The following is a 23,877-nucleotide window of genomic DNA, read 5'->3' as shown; positions in this document are numbered from 1 at the left end:
ACGAACAAATATTTTAACAGAGAAAGGAGCATTTGTTTGGCTGAGAGTCGCTGGTGAAAATTCCAGAGGTGACTGTGGAGGGAAATCCTTGAAGGATGAGCAGTTCTGCAGGTGAAGAGGGTAAGTAGTAGTGGTCCGCCAGGTAGACAAGACAACATGAGGGAAGATGGAGTGTCAGGAGAAGGGATGCCATGATCTGGGAACTTCAAGTCATGCACTGTGACAAGTGCATCCTGTGTGGCGGGAGCAGGAGAAATGGCCTTGAACATTAGGTTGAGGAGTTAAGGTTTTTGTATCTAGTTTAAAAGTCATCAGTAATTTAGGGAAGTGACTTGAGCATATCTTTATTCTGGAAGGACTGGAGAGGGGAAACAGGGAGCAGGAAGACCAGTTGGGAAGCTGCTTAAATTGTCCAGGTGAAAAAGGGGAAATGCCTAAACTAGGGCAATGGAGGAAGGATGCATGACAGGTCGTAGCATAAATGGGGATTGTGAACAGAGTAAAATTGCAGTCAAAATTCCTCTTGAGAACCTCTGGGGAAGGGGCTCCATTAGAGGTTAATGGACTCTTCAGAGCTTTTAGTACTTCTTCAGAGCTGGAGTCAACTCTCGTGCCTTTGGCTGAGCACCAAAGGAAAACGGTTGGTCTTCAGAATCCATATGGCACAAGATGCTTGCACTCTAAGAGACTGGAGAGGAACCAAAACAGAAAATTCACTTTTCCCATCTCACCCTCAATCGGAGGACACAGATGAAATGGAGGAAATCTGCACAGTTACTGTCATGTGCTTATAACTGCATTCAAGGAGGTTAGGAATAGGCATGGTAAGTAAGACACAACTGAGGTGAGATGGAATGAAAAGTGGAAGCTGAAAGTAGACAGGAAACATAGGAATTGAAGGAGGTGGTTTCAGGTTTTGGGGGTGAGGAGGGAGGGAAGGGACTATTTTATTTGGGGCTCCCTCTTTCCAAAAAATGCCTTTTCTTCTATGGCTTTATCACTCAAGCCAGAGGGGACTAGTACCTCTTTCCCAACAAACCTCACACATCGTCACTAACATGAACAATGTTGATTTGAAATGATGAAAACCTATGTCTTCACTTTCAAGAAATGCCCACTAACACTCTTGACTGTTGGTGTTGGCAAAGATCTTTATGATTGACAGACTGTATCCAAATGGGGGACATTAGAGCACTGGAATTACTGATTCCAAGTTAAGCATTTTCCTTTGTAATGTTCTTCTTACTTCATAGTTTGGAGCATTTTTTTCTTCCAAAAGGGAAGAGAACTTTCATCAGGAGTTCATGCCTTCACAGAATAGCTATCAATATTGCTAAGACATTGTTTCATTCTAATATGGACCTGCGACTTGGGTGTGAGCTGAGTGGGGACAGCTGGGATCCTAGGACCCCCTCCTGGGGCACTCTAATCAACCCTAAGACAACACCACGGCTGAGAACTAGGGTTTCAGCTCACTTGAGTGTGCTTTCCACTCTGAGGATGCAGAGAAACTGCAGAAAACTCTCCAAATTGTGCCAAGGTTATTAGCGCACCAGCCTTCTAAGTGGGGAACTTGGAGACAGACTGGGTAAGAGAGTTATGAGGCAAGATTTGATTGGCTCCAAGTAGCCACAATCAGAGAAACATTTCTGGTCCTCTCCTCTCCAAAGAGGACCACTCAAGAGGGAGTGGGCTAGAAAAACAGGAGGGACACAGGTTAAACTCATGAAAAACCTTGACTGCCAGTCTAAACTAGGAGTGACCATTATGGTATGCAGTATGAACTCTCCCAAAATACAGCAGAAAGGCCCAGAAAGCTCTCTGGAATTCTCCTGCACTTCCTAGGGAAGGAGAAAGCAGCTATGAGTAATGGCCATCAGCCTCAAGAATTTTCCAATCTAATTCTGACAAGACCACTTCTGGATGTGATCCGTTTAGCTGACATCACAGGGATTCCCCGAGTGCCAGGGTGGGCCATCTGACCCTCAGTGGGTCGTTATGGTGTGAGGGGTCATGAGATGAAAGAGGGACTGAGAAACAACCACCCAAATAACATGAAATAATTTCTAAACATTTTTATTTCAAATCTCTTTTCACCCCTTCCGCAAAAAGACATGGGTCAGTACAGCAATCATAAAAAGGAGATACAAACACAAGAGTCAAATGTCTCCCGCACTGACACTTTACAAAAAACCGGGAATTATACATGGGTTTTCCAAACAGGACCTGCAGCAGCTACTAATGTCCCTTTACAAGAGTCAAACATGCCTATTAATACAGTATATACAGACACCCCATTCTGGAACTAATCTACAGGGACATCCCAACACCCCCCATCTATCCCCAGAAAAATACCAAAACACATCCAAAGTGCATTTGCTTTGTTTATATCAAAACATCTTTCCCTTTCCCCACCCCACCCTCAGACCCTCCCACCCCATTTAAGATTGGCCTGCAAGTCTATTTTAACCATTTAGTAATTTTTTATAGTTTATGAAAATAAATTATACAGCAAATATTTTAATAAATTAAGCACAAAAAGGTTGAGGAAAGGAGAAAAACTAAGTGGGAAGACAAAAGCCAGGCCACGCTTTGGCTTGGAGGAGGGTGGGGTGGCAGGAGAGGACAAAGTGGTTGCAGGGGGATGTGGCTCCCCTCTGGTGAAGAACTGGCAACCACCCCGAGCCCAGACTGACACCCCTCTTCGTTGAGTTCCTTATAAACAACCAGAAAATGTACAGCAGTGGCTGTGCCACAGGCAGCACCAGTTCGGGCATTCCAACGGGCCTGCCCCCAGAGCGGTGCCTGGATTACACTTGTCCCTTGGAGAAGGGTCTGGGCCTGACAGTGAGGGGCAGGGCCCTGTTCAAGGGAGCACCAGGGATGGAGTGGTCAGACCAGCCTTCCCGCTCCACCTGAGCTGAGTAGGGGGCTTAGGATGCAGCTCGGTGCGGGGCTGTGTGGTTTGTGATCTCCTGGGTTCTGATCAGAAGTGTCCTAACTTCAATTACACTCCATCTCCAGGAGCAACTAGGATCGCAGTCCAGCTGCGAGCAGACATTCAGGTCTTCCACTGCCCTGACTGGCTGCTGTTTGCCTGCCCCTCTCAGCATTTTGAAAGAGGGGGTAGGAGGGGGGAGGAAGCAATGCCAGGTACCCTCCTGAGAAGATGAAATGGGCGTGGAGGCATGTCACAGACTCAGCATGCAGGACTGGCTTCCTGGGAGGGGGACCTGAGTGGGAAGGAATGGGAGAAGGGGCAGAGATGGGAAACAGGAAGAATTCAGGGGCACCTACCAGGAAGGTCAAGAAGCATGAAAAGGACAAAGACAATATGGAATCTGCATGTAAAAAAAGGTCTTTCCCTGGCAGATTAGAGAATCGATCATTTAAATACAGTTCCTTACTCTATTTTTCTAACTGCAGCATCTAAGTCCCCAGTGCCTCTGTCTCTATGCTCCAACTCTCACCTCACACCTCCCAAGGCTTCACTCTTATCCTCTCAAGGCCTCCTGCCATTTTGTGCTGAGCATGAAGACTTCAATGTCAAAACAGGATAGATCACAGGGACTGGCAGACTTGACTTTGCCTTCTTGAGCTGTGTGGCCCAATAATCCTATAGCTATCACGGGGGGAGGGGGGACACACTTTTTTTTTTCTTTTTCTTTTTTAATAAAAAAGGTTTTACTCCCCAGGAGCAAATAAATCATTTTGAACTACTGATAAACACTGCTGCAGTGAAAAGAAAGATGGCTCCATGTATGCAATAGCACAAATTCCGTGTAAGAACAGCTGTGTCGACAATTAAGAGCTAAAAATCACTTCTCCACTTCCCCCTTTCCCATGAACCAAACCAAGAGGATTCCCATAGGGAAAATGTCTAACTCAAAAGCTCCTTCCTTAGGGACAGGGGCATGTCATTCTCTTAGAAGTGGACAACAAACAGCAGGTCTCCCCTCAGTGGAGATGCTCTCCACACCCCCAGTAGTGGCAAGACTTCTGCAAATAAAGACACACACACACATGCACACAGACTTTCAGACCTCCTTCCAGCAGCCATGGAGCTGTACGTCCCAGTGCTGAGGCCTCTAACTTCAGGGCTCAACCCCTAGGGAGAGGCGGTAGGGCAGTGGGGAATCTAACCAAGGGGGCAAGTTCCTCCAATCGCCATTTCCTACCAGGGTCAAGGGTTTCAAGCAGGCCATGTTCTTCTGGGTCCTGGGGTGAGGGCTTCAAGGCTGGCACCCAGCATTGCCGTAGTCTCTCATCCCTGGATCTGGGAACACTAACCACCCTGTCTCTCGCCAGTTCTTGCTGGAAGCGTAGGGGTTCTGTGGCCATCCCCACGTCACTCCCAACCTTAATAAGGGGCTTGTGGAATCAGCCCCAGGGACAAGCATGAAAGCAGAAGAAACTATGGTGACGGGCTCCCCACCACGACTCTGCCCTCATGAGGCTGGGAGCTGCCACCCAGGGCTGGCTTTCCAGGGTGTCACACTCACTGTATCTAGGCACAGGCAGGCAACCAGGCCAAGGTCATCGCCAACTGTTCCTATGACCTAGTCGTCACCTATTTATCTAGTCCCGCACCAAAGACCCCATACCTCCTCACTCCTGTGTGACCACAGCACATGAGTTTCAAGTAATAGCAAGTTGTAGCAGTAACTGTCACTAGCTCACAGTGGTTCACACCTGTCCTGAGGAAGGTTACAGTAGATCAGTCATAAACAAGAGAAGGTTAAACAGGCAGATCCGAGGTACTGACATCACCTAGCCACAACCAATGACGGGTCCCTAAAAGTGAGAACATTTTCCAGTCTGTGACTTGAAAATACAACCACCACCAAAAAGGAATGAGTTCCTTCTGAAGACTGCTTTTCAATTAGCACTACACAGAACTGGTAGCGGGACGGGGGTACTGCCGGCGGGTGAAGGGGAGGTGCTGACGACAGCCAGCTGCTCCCACTCCCTCTGTTGACTGACCGGGCTGGTGCCTTCCTCCTCACCTCTGGATGGAACCTGTCTCCTCTGGCACAATTCTGTTCTGTAGCCACTCTACTGAGGAAGAAGTAGGGTATAGCCTGGGCTGTGACCCACGCACAGACAGATCATAGACACAGTCAACACTACCCTTCCTGGGAGGAGAAAGGATGATGGTTGAGGGTGAGTCACGCCTCCTCAGCTGGTTTGGACTTGTACCTGAGAGTATAGATTCTCCAGTGGAAACCGCTGGTACCACAAGGGGTCCAGGGCTGTGCCTCCTTCCCTCTGGCTGTGCTGAGAGCAGGGGCAGGGGCCCCTGGCTGACTTCTGGCTCTGGGCTCCACCTTGCCACCATAACCCCTCAGCATTCACATCTACCTGATGACCAGGAAATTTTGGTCTACACCACAGCACAGAAAAAGGATTCTTTGATGCCGCTGTTCTAACTTGGGGCTGTGCACTGTTCAGTACACACTGTGCAGATATCTGCATCTGTGCTCTTGTTCCTGCATTTCTCAGTGTCCTCCCCTCACCTAAAAAACAAAGTCTCACAGCCCCAGAGCTTTCCTAGACCATCTGGTCTACCATGATCTTACCCACTCTGAACTTAAGAGCCAGCCCTTGATTCTGCTCTGCCACGCTGAGTCATTCTCCAAATGTAGCCATCACCTAAAAGTTTCCTTAGGCCAGATAATGTCTTCCACCTCTTGTGTTTTCCACAGTAGCTAGCCTAGGGCCAGGCAAGTGCACCCTAAAACGTAATTTTTAAAGAAAAGATTTCAGGTAGCTGCAAAACAGCCACTTGAGGATCTCAGTAGATTCCAGTCAGTAGGCTTTTGGTGGGTGGCACTTTCTGCAAGATGGCAAGTTAATTTTCACCTTCAAGAGGTAAGACCCACTGGTTAAGCCAATTCCTGGGATCACTATCTTAACTGGTTGGTAATACTACCACGACAGCCAGAGAGAAGAGGCACCACACAACAAAGCAGAGGTGTGCTGTGTTTATGCTACAAAGCTCAGTTTGTGGGTTACCTCTTGACAGCCAGGTAACAATGCAAGTTTCTACCCTATTCAGCTAAAAGGAGGAGGAACGGTCATTCCACGCAGGACATAAGGCAGAAGGTCAATGTTTCCGAGTGAGGCAGTCCTATAAATTACCAGAACACTGGGGCCTCACCCTAAACCATCAGGAAACCACAAACCTGACATTATTTATCTCACTAGATGAGGCAGATATAAACACAGGGGAACCAAAAGAGGCAGTCTACTGGAACACTTACTGCAAGAGTAATAAAGATCAAACAGCTCAATTTTCACATCTTAATAACAAACCTCTTCCCAGAGTAACTCTACATAAAAGCAAACTCATAATGCTATGTGATTTGACAATGACCCAGTTCAGAAAAGCACTGGAATTTTTCTCCCTCTTCCTCTACTTCCATCTGGAAAAGAGGCAACTCTCAAATCAGCATCTGACAGACTTCCCAATGAAAGGAGAGCAAACAAGATATTACTCAGGAAGATGTCTGAGTTGCTAGAAAGAACTCAGGAAAATAAAGAAGCCTTTGCTACCTCCTGTTTCAGACCAACCTAAGAAGATGAGCTGTAATGCTCTCCTCCCTCCTCACTGATCTCAAACATCCCATTAAAGCTGAGCCATGAGGGAGCTTTCTCTAGGAAGAGCACAGTAGTTTCCTTTCTCACCTTCCTCCACATTCCCTCTTACTAGCTGACAGACATATGGAGGTGAGGAACACTGACTCCTCAGTCATGGGTACCGTTTGCCATTAAGAATCTGGAAGCACGCTCCATTAACGGCAGCAGCCCGGGACTGCAGCTTTGAACTGCTCAGGTGATGAAAAGACTACTGCCTGACAGCTGGGAGAAGCAGTAGGAATGATGTTACCACGACCAGAGTGAAATGAAGTTATCACGAGGGAAGGGGTTGAGGGGAGAACAGGGCTAACGTGAAGTCACAGAATTCAGTAAAACAGAACGAATACAGCTTCTATGAGAGGTGATTCTGAAATTAGGTTCCTAAACCTCAGAAGGAAGGTATATGAGGAGTCACTACTTCCCCAGTAGGGCCATGTGCCAGGTTTTGTCCAGCATCTTCTATTTGAGACTATCCACCCTCCTTTCTTTCCTGCTAAAGCTACCCATGCTTACAGAGAAGCAGGTTCTCCTCAATCAGCAACTCCCAACTTGATCTGCACCCTGTCTCCTTCTTTCCCCTCTTCAAGGTCAATGTGAAGACTGGAATTCTGCCTTTGGCACCAGCTGAATGACCATCACTGGCAACCCGATCTCCTCTTCTTCCCTTCCCCAGACCTGCTCACCCTCGGCACCACTTCCAATCCAATGGGCACAAACCCCAGGTGCCTTTAGGGTGAGTCTATACCGAGATATGCAAATATACAAAACAAAACTTCTGAAAAAGGAACAGTGTTGAGACTTCTTCCTGTTTTCCGGGCAGTTCATCCAGCTCCAGGAACACCGGGCTGGATGTGACATGGTGGCGCCCTGCTCAGAGTCCGCTGCTGTGCTTCATCCAAGCCCCAGGGTGGTGAGGGGAACCAGTCTCTTGCACAGAGGATCCCAATCCTTCCTACTCCCTCCTGTTTTCCTCACTCTCCTTTTCATGGTAGCTTCATTTGGTTCTTTGAAACTGGAGCTTGGCAACCAAATGCCTAGGTTAAAAAAGGGGAAAATTAGAGTGGCTCAATACAGTGGAATCAAAACGGAGGCAAAGGACAGCCTCTGGAGGTAGAGAAGTACAGCTCAAAGGGAGAATGTAGCCTGCAAAGCCCTGTGCTTCCACAAACACTGCATGTGGCTGGGGATGCAGGGGTGACCTTTATCATGGAGACTTGAGCAGCCTACCACCTGGTTGCCAAAAAAGGCCCTAAAATGACAAATAAAGATACCCCTCACACCACTTCCCTTCTCTTTCCCTTTCCCTTTTATTTTCCATTCACTCTTCCCCTCTGCTTCTCCCCTAAGGCCCACCTGCTCTAGGGACCAAAAAAGGAACTGAGTCCCTGGAGGAATCCCTGGTGAGTCAGGCTAGAAACAGCTGCAAGCCTGCGGCTTCTGGCCAATGAAGAGGGCGGACATATCATCACAAAGGCTAGAGCGGTGTCAACCTTTCGATTCAAGAAGGGCACTGTGCCAGCTGTCACTCTGTCCCATAACTCCAAGCACCCTGGCAAGAAATTCTCCAGGAAACAGCAGGCACAGACCAAGTGGCCTCTAAGAACTCTGAAATTAAAACAAGTCTGGCCAACAAGAAATCATAATGGCCAAATTTCATACCTTAAAAGGCCCTTTCCCTTGGGAAGAATTCCCAAGAGAACCTCCCTTTTTTTCAAGGGGTCCTCAGATCAAGCACAGCAGGGTGCTTATTCTCTGCTACAAGCAAAAATCCCAGTGTCACAGCAATAAAGAGACCCCAGGAGTTCAGTGCAATCCTCTACTAATACAGGATTGCCCCTCCACACTCATGACCAATGGCCAGCCCCAGCCTATGCCTGATCATACCAGGGCCTTTGTACTTAAGAGGATCTCTTGCCTAGAATGCCTGCACCCAGGTCCTCTCACAGTTAACTCCTTGATATTCAAATCTCAGCTGAAATGTCAGCTCTTCACAAGAGCCTTCCCTGATCATTCAAACTTGAGTGTGAATAACATGTTACCACTAACCACTGAACTTCACCCAATTTAATTTCCCTCACAACATATACAGTCAACTGAAACTAGCCAATTCACTTACTCACTAGTTGCTGTCTATCTCTCCCTAAAGAACTGCAGCTCTGTGAGAACAGGGCCTTTGACTATCTTGTTCAGCACCGTCTTCCCCGTTCATACTGGCTACTTCGTATATAGAGGTCTGCTGAAACAACAAATGGGGAATTCACTAACTCCTGTGGAAAACCATTCCATATTTGGATCTGTTCAAAAGGTTCTTCTAAAGATAAACTGAGGACTTCCCTGATAGTCCAGTGGTTAAGAGTCCAAGCTTCTGCTGCACGGGGCACAGGTTCAATCCCTGGTCAGGAAAGTTCCACATGCTGTGCAGTGTGACCAAAAACAAAATAAAGTAGAAATAAAGCTGGAGACTGAACTCTTTTATAACTTACTCTGTGTACCTGCCCTGCCCCCTGGAACCACACAGAATAAGTTTGATCACTCTTAGGAAAATCTATCAAACACTTCTTTTAGCCTCCAACCCCTCTCACCTTAAAACTTCTCTGGTCCATGATAATAATTTATTCCCTGCATTATGAAATGCGGACAGCCCCCACCATCCTGAACCTTTCTCTGAATGTACATGTGCTCATGTAGGCTCCTCCTAAGGCACAGCAACCACAGAAGCAGTGCTCTAATTGAAGGGTCCCAATTATTCCTCAACAGTGCAGATGAGTAGGTGGGTCCCCCTAGTTCCCTACCCTAATCACTGTGAAGCCACCAAACAGAGAAACCCTCCTAGACAACAGAGCACTTAAATGTTTTAGGAGACACTTCTGAGCGCACACAACTTGCCAATACAGGCACACCTTATTTAACTTGTTTTGCTGCACTTTTATAAGTTGAAGGTTTGTGGCAACTCCACATTGTCAGATGATGGTTAGCATTTTTTAGCAATAAAATATTTTTAAATTAAGGTATGTAGATTTTTTACACATAATGCTAGTGCACACTTAACAGACCACAGTATAGTGTAGATAAAACTCTTCATATGCGTTGGGAAACCAAAAAAACCATGTGACTTGCTTTATTGTGGTATTTGCTTTTTTCCAGTGTTCTGGAACAGAACCCGTGATACATCTCCCAGGTATGCCTGTAACTGAAGATTTGACAAAGAAACTGCACATCCAGCCCAGGATCCTTTAAGTTAAAACTCAACTGCCTCCCAGAGTTACCATTTCTTGATCTCTCTTCATTCCTCCTCCCCTGGCTAGTCCTGGCTCACATGCTCTCCCCTCAAGAGCACAGGATCAGAGACATCCAGAGCCAAGAGGAGACACACAGCTGGGGTCATTTGAGTCATGGCCCAAAAACACCCACGGAACAAAAACACCAGCTGTCACTCTCTCCCATTATGAAGAGAGCTGAGAGGGTGGGAAGAGTTAAAGCCCCCTTTCCACTCTAAAGCTGTCACACCTATGGGTTTTTCCCCTTTGTTTTGTATTGGGGATGTGATTAGAAACAGATGAGGTTAGAAGAATTCAGTGCTTAGAAAGGACACTCCCCACTGAGAGGGGGAGGGTAGTCTTTGACCCCAGCAGTAGATCACTAGAACATGACACGTAACCCTTACTATCAAAATCACCACTTTCTGGTAATTCTGTTCCCTACTTACCTCTACTTTCAATATTCACATTAATGTAATTTAAGAAGACTTTTTTTTTTGGCGGAGCCCCGAGGCATGTGGGGATCTTAGTTCCCCAACCAGGGACCAAACCGGAACCCTCAGCACTGGAAGCATGGAGTCCTAACCACTGGACCACCAGGGAATCCCCAAGACTAATTAGAATTTATCTGTACAAACCAGTATTCCAAGTTATTTTGTGGGAAAACAAACAAATAAAACTCATTCTAGCAATGGGATACACTCTTATATAAATGAATTCCTTAGTTAATTCATTTACTCTTTTCACCAATTTACTTTTCAGTGGCCCAGATGGAATTTTAAACAGAAGAGCAAGCTGTTTTTTCCTCATTCCCATATTCTAAGCCATGGGACAGGAGAACTCTCACTGAAGTGCATGCCTATTGAAATTAAGGGCATTTTGTATTCCCCTTGATGAAGTTTTCTTCCCCTTTGGTTTCCTGCTTTACATGTCATTTGTGCAACAGCTGCACTTCTATGGCCTCCTCTTTATACACATTCAGTGATTAGCATGCATGTTGCTTTGCAAATACTCAAGCCTCTCTTGTCTATTTGTTCTCCCCGTTGGGGTATGTGCCCCCCTGGGACTCCGTGATCAGATGTGGCAACTCTCTGGACAGATGCCTGGATTGGGGTATGTGCATGGGATGGGAGGAAGAGGGCTAGGTCCAGTGCAGGGTAACTGCCCAGGAAGAGACCAGGCTGGACAGTGAGGCGGAGTATGCATACCCTTGGTGGTGACCAGCAGGGGGCCCCTCGCTACGTGGAGGGTTCCAGCACCTCTTGCTTCTGTTTGGAAATGAGCTGCGCTTCCTTTAGAGACAGGTATACCTCTTCCTGAGGATCATAGTAGTAGAACTTTCGGATATAAGAGATCAGAGGCCTACGAATAATACAAGAGGGGTACACACAAGTGTTATACAGAACTTAAAAAAGAAAGATCAACTTTATTCAACCCTCCCTTCTTTTCAATCCCTATATGGTTGAGACAACAGCAAAAAGTCTCTGCCAACTTGAGAAAATCCCCACATTCTCACTTATTGTAGCTCTGTCTCCCTCCCTCTTACCATCTCCACTCCACTCTTCACAGAGTCTGCAGAAGGGAAAGTGACACATGCACACACCTTCCTCCTTCGGGGCTGTACTGTGACATTTCTAAGTTAGGTGCTAAGACACAGGAGATGTGAAAAGATGATTCCTGGGAGTTGCCAGACTCTGCCTGGACACTCCACTTGCAGGCCTCACTGACACTGTAAGTAACCCTCCGTTCCTACTCTGGCTCTAAAGACCCCATCATACTTAGGCAGTGGGAGATCCGGGATGTGATCGATCCGGACGAGCTGTCGGATTCGGAATCGGCAAAGGTGCTGGAGGGATTTGACATTGCTGAATCGGGACACTGGATAGAGCAACTGGACTGGAGTTGGTGGCAGTCCTTCAGAACAAAAACCAAGAGAAATATTCAGATGAGACAAGGCAGCTAACTATATATAATCTTCCTTATGAAGAGAATCCAGGGAAGGGAAATGGAGCTTCTTTACAGTTCACACAGGTCTTCTGTGCAAAAGTGCCCCTCCACAAAACTTGGTTTCCATAGTACTGCTACCATATTTCATACTCAGGGGAGCCTACCCTCTGGCAGGGGGCCTCCCCAGCCTGACTTCTAACAACTGAGAGTCTTGCTCTTCGGACAGCACAGAACCAACAGAGCTGGCCTTCCCGGAACACTTGCTCTGTCTGAGGAAGAGTTGAGCCCAGTGAACCTCAAAGGAGCCTTCTCCAGGAGTCTCCCAGAGCACCTGACCATGTGACTGTCTAACGGGCAGTGCTGTCGAGACAGGCACAGCTTCTTGATTCAGGACCAGTCTCTCTTAGTCCTTGACTTCTCACCCCTATCCCTTCAAATCTAATGTTTGTATTTTTAAAGCACTGTAATCCTCATCCTCAGGGGCTGGTTCCCCTGGGGGTCGAAACCAGGACTTTCTGCATGTAAAGCTGACCTGCTAACCACTACACTATGGAAACACAAGCTCAGATCATGAGCTCCTTATTTCCAAATTCAGGCTTAAATTGAAGAAAGTAGGGAAAATTACTAGGCCACTCAGGTATGATCTAAATCAAATCCCTTTTGATTATATGGTGGAGATGATGAACAGATTCAAGGAATTAGATCTGGTAGAGTGCCTAAAGCACTATAGAAGGAAGTTCGTAGCAAGGTATAGAATGCAGTGACCAAAACGATCCCAAAGAAAAAGAAATGCAACAAGGCAAAGTGGTTGTCTGAGGAGGCTTTACAAATAGCTGAGGAAAGAAGAGAAGCAAAAGGCAAGGGAGAAAGGGAAAGATATACCCAACTGAATGCAGAGTTCCAGAGAATAGCAAGGAGAGATAAGAAGCCTTTCTTAATTGAATAAGCAAAGAAACAGGAAAACAGCAGAATGAGAAAGACTAGAGATCTCTCCAAAAAAAATTGGAGATATCAAGGGAACATTCCATGCAAGGATGAGCATGATAAAGGACAGGAACAGTAAGGACCTAACAAAAGCAGAAAAGATTAAAAAGAGGTGGCAAGAATACACAGAAGAACTATACAAAAAAGATCTTAATGACTCAGATAACCACACTCCAGCCAGACATCCTGGAGTGTGAAGTTAAGTGGGCTTTAGGAAGCGTTACTATGAACAAAGATAGTGGAGGTGATGGAATTCCAGCTGAGCTATTTAAAATCCTAAAAGATGATGCTGTTCAAGTGCTGTCCTCAGTATGCCAGCAAATATAGAAAACTCAGCAGTGGTCACAGGACTGGAAAAGGTCAGTTTTCATTCCAATCCCAAAGAAGGGCAATGCCAAAGAATGTTCAAACTACCAAACAACAGTGTTCATTTCATATGCCAGCAAGGCTATGCTCAAAATCCTTCAAGCTATGCTTCAGCAGTATGTGAACCAAGAATTTCCTGATGTACAAGCTGAGTTTACAAAAAGGCAGAGGAACCAGAGGTTAAACTGCCAACATTTGTTGGATCATGGAGAAAGCAAGAGAATGCCAGAAAAACATGTAGTTCTGCTTCACTGACTATGCTAACACCTTGACTGTGTGGATCACAACAAACTACGGGAAATTCTTAGAGATGGGAATACCAGACCACTTTATCTGTCTCCTAAGAAACATGTATGCAGGTCAAGAAGCAACAGGTAGGACTGGATGAGGAACAAATGACTGGTTCAAAATTGGGAAAGGAGTATGACAAGAATGTATACTATCACCATGCTTATTTAACTTCTATGAAGAGTACACCATGCGAAATGCCGGGCTGGACGAATCAAAAGCTGGAATCAAGATTCCAAGAGAAATATCAACAACTTCAGATATGCAGATGATACCACTCTAATGGTAGAAAGTAAAGAGGAACTAAAGAGCCTCTTGATAAGGGTCAAAAAAGGAGAGTGAAAAAGCTGGCTTAAAAACTCAGCATTAGAACAACTAGGTTCAGGGAATCTGGTCCCATCACTTCAAGGCAAATAAAAGGGGAAAAAGTGAAAGTAGTGGCAGATTTTATTTTCCTGGGCTCCAAAATCACTGTGGACGCTGACTGCAGCCATGAAATTAAAAGACATTTGCTCCTTGGTAGAAAAGCTATAACAAACCTAGACAGTGTATTCAAAAGCAGAGACATCACTTTGACAACAAAGGTCCATATACTCAAAGCTATGGTTTTTCCAGCAGTCACGTATGAATGTTGAGAGTTGGACCATAAAGAAGGCTGAGTGCTGAAGAACTGATGCTTTCGATTTGTGGTGCTGGAGAAGATTCCTGAGAATCCCTTAGACAGCAAGGAGATCAAACCAGTCAATCCTAAAGGAAATCAACCCTGAATATTCATTGGAAGGACTCATGCTGAAGCTGAAGCTCCAATATTCTGGCCACCTGATGTGAAGAGATGACTCAATGGAAAAATACCCTGATGCTGGGAAAGATTGAGGTCAGGAGAAGAAGTGGGCAACAGAGGATGAGATGGTTACATCGTATCAGCAATTCAATGGACATGAATTTGAGCAAATGATAGGAGATTAATGGAGGACAGAGGAGCCTGGTGTGCTGTAGTTCACGGGGTCCCAAAGAGTTGGACCCGACTTAGCAACTGGACAACAACAAAAGCCCTCATCCGCTCACACACACCATTGCTTGGCCCTCTCCTCATATACCATTAAAAAAAGAAATTCATACATGGATTTCTCTCTTGAATATATTTAAACTCAAGTGGTTTTAAAATGATCCTGGGTTCAAATGCCTCTTTGAATTTTACCTTTTCACTCATATGCTTTAAAAATAGTCTTTAGTAAATTACACTATGATGAACAGAAAGCTTTTGGGAGGTTGGTTGTAATATTGCTAAACTCAACATGATGTTTCAGAGACAAAAGTAATTTATGCACCTAATTATTTATTCCCAAAGACAGTACTATAGGACTTGCACTTAAAGAGATCAGGATAATAGTAGCATACAATTATCTGACTATTTGCCTACTTAAATTTCAATGACCATATATACTTGTCTATTTAATTGTGTTATTTTTAGACTTAGGTTCACAAACAGCAATCTGAAACCTGTGAATTCTCTGATACTCCCTAGTGTTAACTTGATTGTTTACTGTTTGCCCCCAAACACAGCAAACAATTAGAACTCTGACATCCAAAGCATGTTCACTGAAGCGATCAGAAATGGAGATAAATCCAACATAAGACACCAGTGCAGCTGAAAGGGAAAGGCAAGATACAACAGTGGTCATCAAGAACTTTCCTCTGGTCCTCATGCCAGGGTGCTGTGCACAAATCCAATTTCCAGCCACTTTGCTCTTTTTTTTTCCCCAAAGGACCAGGGTTAGGCATGAGGGCTTCCCAGGTGGCTCAAGTTGTAAAGAAACCAGCTGCCAATGCAGGAAATGTAAGAGATGTGGGTTCGATCCCTGGGTTGGCAAGATCCTCTGGAGGAGGGCACGGCAACCCAGTCCAGTATTCTCGCCGGAAGAATCCCATTGACAGAGGAGCCTCATGGGCTACAGATCATGGGGTTGCAGAGGCAGACACAACTAAAGTGACTTAGCATGCATGCACGCAGGCATGATGAATCTCTTTCAGAAAAAAAGTAAAAAGAATTTCTTTCAGGTCTGAGCACCCAAATACCCAGGTCTTTCTCCCACAACAAACTGTTCCCTGAAGACCAGAAATATCGAACCCCAAATGTCTGTTAACAGGACTGAATTGAGAAATCTGAGATACAAGGAAAACATATCATTGAACATTATAGTCTTAATGATGATGGAAGCAATGGATTTCCTTAGAGTGTCCGACTCAAAGTGTGATTAAAAAAACAAAAACTATTTTCTCTTCAGGCACTTCAGAGATGATGGAGATTCTTCCAACTAAGAACACATTCAAGTTGAGTTCTGGCTCTCACAGTATCAGAAGTTTTGTGCTAATCCAATCACATTCTCTTTTCGAGACTACTGCTTGGTGTTAGGTGTTTAGCTTACAACTGTGAATCAGACCAGACTGAGATGTAATCAGCAACCTCAGGTTTACCATGACCATGTTCCCACACTGTCATGAGAAGAGATAAGGGGCACACTAAGCTCAGGGGCCATCCTTGACCAGTGATTTCTCCCCAATTGCTAATTATTCTACTTATTAAATTGTTTCTGCTTGTCACTTGGTGCCATCTAAAACTTTCATTAGGGCTGGCTTTATAATCCCTATAATCCCCGGCATCCTTTTACACCAGGCTGGATGTGCTGCTAGTACATCCAGCTCTAGATTTGAGCCAGAAAAACCTGACTCTGCATCCTGACTCTGTAATTCACTGTGGATCGGTTTCATAATCTGTACTTTAAAGAAGATAAAAAAGGAGGGAGAGACTGTAACATTCCTTCAAGGGATCTCATAAGGGTTAAATGAAACAATACGAGCCCCTTGCAGGCAGTTACCAGCATCCCAAAGTCTAAACAAAAGGGCTCCTTTACCATCCACTGAGTTAAAATCCCTGGTATAGGCTGACAGAGCTCAATCTAAATCTAATGACTACCACCTCCTCACGGGAATCCTCTCCCCTAATAACGTCAGCCTTACAGAATGCCTAGACCACTGATAAGCAAAGGGAGGCAGCAAACAATGGTAAAGGAGAACATTGATCAGGCCTTCTTTGTCCCAATCTTTCAAAGAGAAGTCACTCATGGTCTAGGGGCAAATACTAATTTGCTTTCCCTTCTTGATTACAATTTTAAGTGCAAATAGATATCCTACTTGTATCCTAGAAAGACACTCTCCACTCTCCACTGTGTTTATCCACAGATAAACACAATTCTGACTTCTTTATGTCCTCTCAACAAATGCCAGGAAATTCAATCTCCAACTTGCTTACTGCTATTTTTTTTTCCCCATAGCAGAGGGTGGGAAGTAAAGCACAGGAGTTAAGAGTCAGTTGGACCTCGGTTTGAATCCTGGCTTCAGTACTGATTAGCTGAGTAACCTTTAGAGTAAGTGGCTTCACTTTTGAGACACCCTTCGTTTCTTCATTGACAAAATAAAAAAAAAATTTTTTTTCAAGAGATCAATCTATTAGCTAACTTTGAGGCTACTGCAAGAAATTAAGAGATATTTAAATAAAGACCCTGACAAAATACCTGGCACATGGTAGGTAGGCACATAACAAATAGCAGCAATCATTGCAGGTACTAACCTTCAGCAATGTTAAAAATCTTACTTAAAATTTCTGCAGACAGGGTACATTTGTGGAATGAAATGAGCTATACCCGAGGAGTCCAAGATTCCACGAAGTCTCTCAATACTCTACAAGTGATACATGCTCCAGACTCCTCTGAGAGGCTCTCCCTGGTTCACCCACAAACAGATATGACTACCCACCCTGTCCCTGTCAATCACCACCAGGCTTTATATAGAATTTAACACGGGCTCTTGCCTTCTCTTCCTACCTGTCCCCTTTTTGAAGCTAAGAGCTCTCTAAGGGTAGCGTATGTGCTCAGTCACATATGACTCTTGCGACCCCAAGGGCTGTAGCCCACCAGGCTCCTCTGTCCATGGGATTTTCCCAGCAAGAATACTGGAGTGGGTTGCCATTTCCTCTTCCAGGGAATCTTTCCAAGCCAGGAATCAAACCTGCATCTCCTGCATTGGCAGGGGGATTCTTTACCACTGAGCCACGTGGGAATCCCTCTCTTGAGGTGGAGAAGTGGCTTATTTTCGATACTGAGTTTATTCGATACTGTTTGTTTATTAAATAAACACCCCCCCAAAAGCCACAAACTCTAAAAATTGCTAGGCAGAATCAGTTCCTATAAGAAAGGATTCTAACTTTTTCCATTTAACCAAGTCAACTGCATGAGACCCAACCGTGTTGACAGCACTGAGGCGAGTAGTTAATGAAGTGAGAATTAATACAGTTCACACCCTGTCATGCCTTATTTAAATCACCAAGATTAGAAAACACATTCCTGTAACCTGGCTCAATCCTGTTAGTGATGTTCTGCCGGAGGCTTCCCCATAACTTCTTTTTAGAGCAATTTCTTGACACCTGGTTTAAGAATCTTAATTTGATTCAACGGGAAAGCATGATGTTCTCATTTTAAGTTCTGTTTCTATCTTACAAATTCCTCGTTTTATTTTTTTCCAACATTATAAAAGCAGATTCCTCCAAACCATCCCTTCAACAAAGATGATACAGATACCCCCTACTTAGTGGGCAGGACAGGTACTGCCAGTGCTCCCAAACGGAGACTAGTCTCTGAATTCAATACTGGCAGGGATACAGGACACAACAAAGTATCTACTCTCCGACAGAAATTTTAGTACAAACACACAGAATCCGGAGCAGACTGCTATTAAATTCAGCCTTCTTGACACTCCCATTTCCAGTGAAGACTCTTTTACTTTCCCAGTTTCCCATGAAAATGACCTGAGAGCTGTTTCACATGTAAATGTGAGATGCCTGGATTAGGGACAAGGAAAGACCTCTGAAAGTTAAATGTGAATACATGACACCCAGACATCAGGGGCAGGATCAGTTTTCTCATTCATGTGACCAGAGAAGCAAAGATTCCTTCTCAATATGTGTGTTAGTCAGCCGTGTCCAACTCTTTGCGACCCCATGGACTATAGCCCACCAGGCTCCTGGGGGATTAATGTATAAGGACAGGATATTACCCACTAGGCTCGAGGAAAAGTGGATGCTATAAGAGCCAGGAAAAAAAGCTTTAAGTGTTTCTGGTTTGGGAGTTTTTTGGGTGAGTGGGTGCAGGAGTGGAGGTAGAGATCCTGCACTGGATCATACTCAAGTTAAATAGTTAATATAAAGCTTTGAATAACTGTGGGGGAAGAGGGAAGGGAGGGGTGGGGAGTGGACATTATGCTTGATCATACCCAAGTAAGTTAAATAATTAATGTAACAATAGCCTTACCTGGAACCCTGGATCTCAAGAAATAGAGAAACTTCCCATTCTTGGAGTGCATGATGGCCCTCTTAATGAACTCCACCACTGATTGACAGCGATCCTCAAACTTGGGATGACACCACAGGCTGAAGGTTCCTGCCATGGAAAGTTACGGAGAGGTAAAAATGCAAAACTTACTTTAGGAAGACTTGAGAAGCTGGCTCGAACATTTTAATGAGTTTCCCTCCTGGAAAGGTAGCTTGTGGTCAAGCTGAGTCAGAGGTCCCTGTTCCTGCTTGTTCTACAACTAATGGAAAGAAAGATGTTGCTTTTAATAAGATATAAATTAGGTCTTCCAATGTTTCTGTTAAACAATAATAAATTCGAGTCAGAAAAAAGATATAAAAAGATTTTATTGAGTATGAACATTAATCTTTAAACCACAGACCATAGAGAAAAGGCGCCTATGCTAAAGTAAGTTTAAATGACATTCCCTCAAAAAGATTTAAATCTTCAAGTATGCATAGAATAGGAAAGACAGGAACAGCGGTTTTGTGGGTCTTACTCATTCATGTACGTGTTAAGCACAAAAATCAAATTTTAAGTCTTTTCCTTCTATAGCTTCTAAAATCCCACGCCCCAACATGTTACAAAGATCCCACCCCAAACTTTAGAATCCCAAAGGCAAAAGGCAATCTGAACTCCCATAACTTAAAAAAAAAACTTCAACAACTAAAGCACTAAATCCAAAAGAGTCACAAAAGGGATACTCAAGAGAACTGCAGATTTGAGAACCTTGACTACTCTTTCGGGATCACTTAAAAAGATGAAGACAAATGTTCCATTGCAAACTGGCAACTGAAAGGCCCAGGGCTTCTATTAAAAATTCCATTTATTCAAGGAAGAAAAGTTCCTTTGAACAAAAAGTAATTGGAGAATCATTTGAAAATATTCTCGGATAGGCATCTCGCCTATCGGGAACCTAGAGGTCAAGCATTTATTCATCATTTCCATGGCCTAGTCATTTATAATCTTAATAGGTTTATAAAAGCACTTCACTCTGAAATGCTATGTTTTGCGTTTTGTTTTATTTGACTTTTGCTTTTAGGAACAGCAGGAAAACAAGTAGCAGTCTACCCCACAGTTCTCTAACTAATTCTCTCAAGTCTTTGGACTGAAGTTCCTTTCTCTTCATGCATCTTGGAAGCAGAGATGGGGGCAGAGGAAACCACGGACAAAGCTATGCTAACCTAAACAGCTACTTCTTGCCTAACAAGAGAAGCAAACCAAATTAATTCAGCAGAACACGACTGAGAGCAGGAAAGATACAGTGGTGCTTGAGAAGAGCATGAAAGAGCCCCTTACGTGAAATGCAGTATCTCACACAGTTCATTTAAGGTTGATCACATGTGGGAAGAGCAAGAGGAATCAGAGGGGCAAGTCCATAAAACTCCCCAGAGTTCTCCACAATTTTTAAATTTGTAGCATATTGCAGGTATTTTGACAAAGTATGTATTAGCCAGCCCCACCACCAATGACCATTACAAGTTTGTGGCCCAAATCAAATACCAAATGTCCTGATGCAAAGTTCATCCAGACAGCAGTACTGAACAAGTCAGCTTCTCAACATGACTGGAATAATAAGCACAACCTGACCACAGAGGAAGACAGACAGTATGTTGATTCCACAAATTCTCATAGAGTTTTGATGACTATTTCCTACAAAACTACAAAGTTGACCAGAAAAAGACATAATTATCATCGATGTCACTGCCAGGCAAACAAATTCAGAACAGAACAGTCACAGGATCAACAAATTCTCCTCTTTATCTACATGACTAATATCTCTAGATGCTAAGTTTAATCATGAACCAAAGCTTGAGAGAATTTGTCTCATGGTCCTACGTTATTTCTTCCTGCTACCAAGACAGTTTTACTGGCTTTATTCTGTTCTTCAATAGTCTTCTTCAGAGTCTGTTTAGGAGACAAGATGTGCTGAGAAAACTTTTAAATGGAACATTTATGCTCCTCACCATCCCCACCAATATTTCTTGTGCTCGAAATCAGTGCCCATATATCAATATTCAATTGAGTCCATGAGATTTTCCTACCTATTCACAGTTCCATTTCTGTGAATCCTTCCAATGAGAAAGTCAGATAGCAAAGGTAGAAAAAGCCAAAGGGGAAAGAAGGCTTCCTTCAAATGCCAGCACCTCTCACCTCTGTAGTGCTCCATTCTGGTGTGGTGAGTGATACCCTGTGATCGGAAACTGAGGCTCAGGATATAACGAGGATCGGAGCTGTCTCGTACCAGGAAAGAACCATCAGGCTTGCCTTTCAGCTTCATCTCTGCATCTTCCCAGTTCATCGGCCCCCAATACCAACCACACTATCAAAGAAGTGGCAAGGAGTTAGAACACAGGAATGTCCAAGTTTTCAGCACAATTACTCTGACCACAAGAACCCCCCATTTCCAAAACACTGCAGTAGGTAAAAGTTGCTAGGAGTGCCTCAACCATTAGCAATGAATATCGGGTTCATCACACTTTCAGGCCTCCAAAAGTAACAGAAAAATAATTTTACAGTTCCATTACCAAAGCCCTACAAAGAAGAGATGAGGGACCTAGGTCAGTTTAGACTATGTAAATATTTCTCCATAACTTTTCTCATTAGGTTCAGACACTTTTTTCAGATTCAATTTTACAACATCTCATAGAACTAATGATAGCAACATATTACTTTGTCACTGTAAATACAGAAGCAAGGAAACTACTCTTCCTCTAAAAAGAACAGAAGGGGAGCCTGGCTGAGAATTAGGAGAATGTGAGAGGAGGAAGCTGTCAGGCCTCAGGCACCACCCACCTTCTCCAGCTCTCGCAGGCTAGCCGCAAAGCTGCTCGAGTCAGGCCGGTAGAGGGGACACTGGAGGTGCTGCGGGGGCTGGCTGTGCAGGGACTCAGCGGCTCGGATGGGAGCAATCCGGGGAAACGCGTCTGCAGGGCAAGACAGCAGTGGTCACTTGTTGACCCTTATCGTTCCCAACTTCAAGTAGACCCTCCCTCCCCCAAAACAGAGATGCTAACTGAAGACGGGCAAGGCATTAGAAGCTGAGCTGGAAAGGGTGGAAGCCAAAGCAGTGGGGAAGAGCTGGATGGGCTGGGGCAAAAAGCTGTGTGGGCTCGTGTAAGCTGTGAAGGATGGGTGGGGGCGTTTAACCCCAGGAAAGGGGGAGGCAGCAGCTCACTAACCTGACTAAGGTGACTACTTCAGGGCTTTCACCAGCCTAGAGCGATTCCAACTTCTCCCACCTCGAGGTGAAGTGCCGGTAAGGCAGCCTTGGAAATAGTGACTCACTTAACTTGCCCAGGAAGAGCAACGATTTTGCCAAGCAAGTAGATTTTGTCAGGCAAGTAGAAAAGAATGCTGATTTCATTCATTTTATTCCTTGGGCACTGGGGGCTGGCCAAGCAGGTATGGGCTACTGAATGCTTGGTACTTATTTACAAGGCTGCAGTAAATGCTAAAAGCTTAGAAAAACCACAGAACTTTGAAAACCAGCAACACATTAAACCTCCTCACTCTACTGAAATTAAGGCAGTTTCCTAAGTGATATTGACTCAAGGATTGCAAACAAGTTTCAGTTGCAAAGAGACAAAAAAAATCCAACAGTCTTTTATCTCTACCAAAAATCAGATTTGCCTCCATAAAGAAAACAGGCTAAAATAACTAGTGCTTGACCTCATTTCCAAGGAGTTCTGGTCCAGTCAAGGGGATATGACTTAAGCTTTCTCTTAAGTTCTTTTATTTCCATAAATAGATCTCTCCCATCCTTCAAAAGTGTTTCACTTTGTACTCCCCATTCTTGCAAGTCTTGCCTCTAAGCTAAGCTAACCTGGGGCATGGGGTGGAGGAGGCGGAGGTAGGGGGAAAGACTGCAGGGAAGACCCCATCGGAGCCACAAGGACAGATGTAGGCAGCGTCCCACTGATATCATCTAGAAGAGAGAACAAAAGCAAGAGGTTCAGAAATATGGGCACAGAATGAGCACAGGGAAGGCAGAGGAGAGGGAAAAGGATCATCAGGCTGCCCTCTGGGGCAAAATGGCCTGAGCTTCACCCTATCTTTTTTGCACAGAGGGCCACAGTCACCTTAATCTGGTTTCCTTTGCTTCCAAGTAGGAAAGTAAGGATATCCCTAAGCTGCCCAGTGGCAGTAGATTCAGAACAAGATAAATACTCTTTATAAATAAATAAAGATTGAAACAATATATGGACAGTAGATATTACAGCATGCAGGTAAGAGACCCATTTAACCACTTTAGAGATGAGAGGGGCGTGCTGAGAATGGGACAAGAAATGAAATAACTGGGTCATCATTAGAAACCCAGGAGTCTGTTTGGTTCCTGGCAAAAAACAACAGGTCGACAGAGCTCACCCTCCCACAGGGCAAGAAGGAAGAGGGAAGGAAACTATACCTAGGAGGCTGAGGCTTCTTCTTGGAGGAGGAGGGGGAGTTGGAGGGTGTGGAGAGGTCAGGCCCCGCTGGGAGATGTCCACGTCCACCAGTGACACTGTTTCACCTGAGGGGTTCATGGAGCAAGCATGTTACAGCAGCACCGTGCCCAAAGCCAAGGCCAGGAAGCAAAAGGAAGCAGACAGCAAGCAAGGGACGCCGGAGGTCCACAGCTCTCAGAAAGTTCAAGATCTAACGCTCCCACGGCTGGAATCCCCCCAGTCCAAACACCTGAGAAGTCAGTTTTAAATTCCATCACTCCTTTACTCTGTTACAGATCAAGGATCTTTAAGACAAAATCATGGGATTGACAGTGAAAAAGCCAACTAATGCTGGCTCTGCCACTGAGGATATAACCTTGCACAAGAAGTCTTCTTTATTCAAATGGAACCCACACCATTTATTTTTACAGATTTGGGTATCAATTTTTGCCTCGGGGAGCAAGACAAGCAACTTTTTACAAGCCCAAATGGACACGGACAGCATGCACCATTAAAACGTAAGAACTGTTAAGCTGAATTCAGATAAAGATCCCACTGTTAGCTCCA

General features: G+C 44.7%; 1 protein-coding gene across 4 annotated transcripts in view; it reads right to left on the bottom strand.

Annotated features, from left to right (window-relative positions):
- Positions 1-2,060: 2,060 nt before the first annotated feature.
- SOCS7 (suppressor of cytokine signaling 7) overlaps positions 2,061-23,877 on the bottom strand; it is a 32,497-nt gene continuing 10,680 nt past the window's right edge. Inside the window, exons 3-10 of one of the 4 annotated variants that reach the window (XM_020879559.2) lie at positions 23,292-23,396; positions 22,710-22,811; positions 21,680-21,810; positions 21,038-21,206; positions 18,845-18,973; positions 11,675-11,810; positions 11,105-11,258; positions 2,061-7,673 (exon numbers count right to left, since the gene is read on the bottom strand). In XM_020879559.2, the coding sequence (XP_020735218.2) occupies positions 11,135-11,258; positions 11,675-11,810; positions 18,845-18,973; positions 21,038-21,206; positions 21,680-21,810; positions 22,710-22,811; positions 23,292-23,396 (896 nt within the window). In that variant the 3' untranslated portion in view covers positions 2,061-7,673; positions 11,105-11,134. Of the gene's footprint in view, positions 9,054-11,104; positions 11,259-11,674; positions 11,811-18,844; positions 18,974-21,037; positions 21,207-21,679; positions 21,811-22,709; positions 22,812-23,291; positions 23,397-23,877 lie in introns of all 4 variants that reach the window. The other 3 variants (XM_070479360.1, XM_070479361.1, XM_070479363.1) reach the window with 3 other exon arrangements.

This window comes from Odocoileus virginianus, chromosome 17 (assembly GCF_023699985.2).
Source record: "Odocoileus virginianus isolate 20LAN1187 ecotype Illinois chromosome 17, Ovbor_1.2, whole genome shotgun sequence".
Lineage (NCBI taxonomy): Eukaryota > Metazoa > Chordata > Mammalia > Artiodactyla > Cervidae > Odocoileus > Odocoileus virginianus.
The sequence above is the reverse complement of the archived record's forward strand: the minus strand, read 5'-3'. Positions and strand labels throughout refer to the sequence as shown.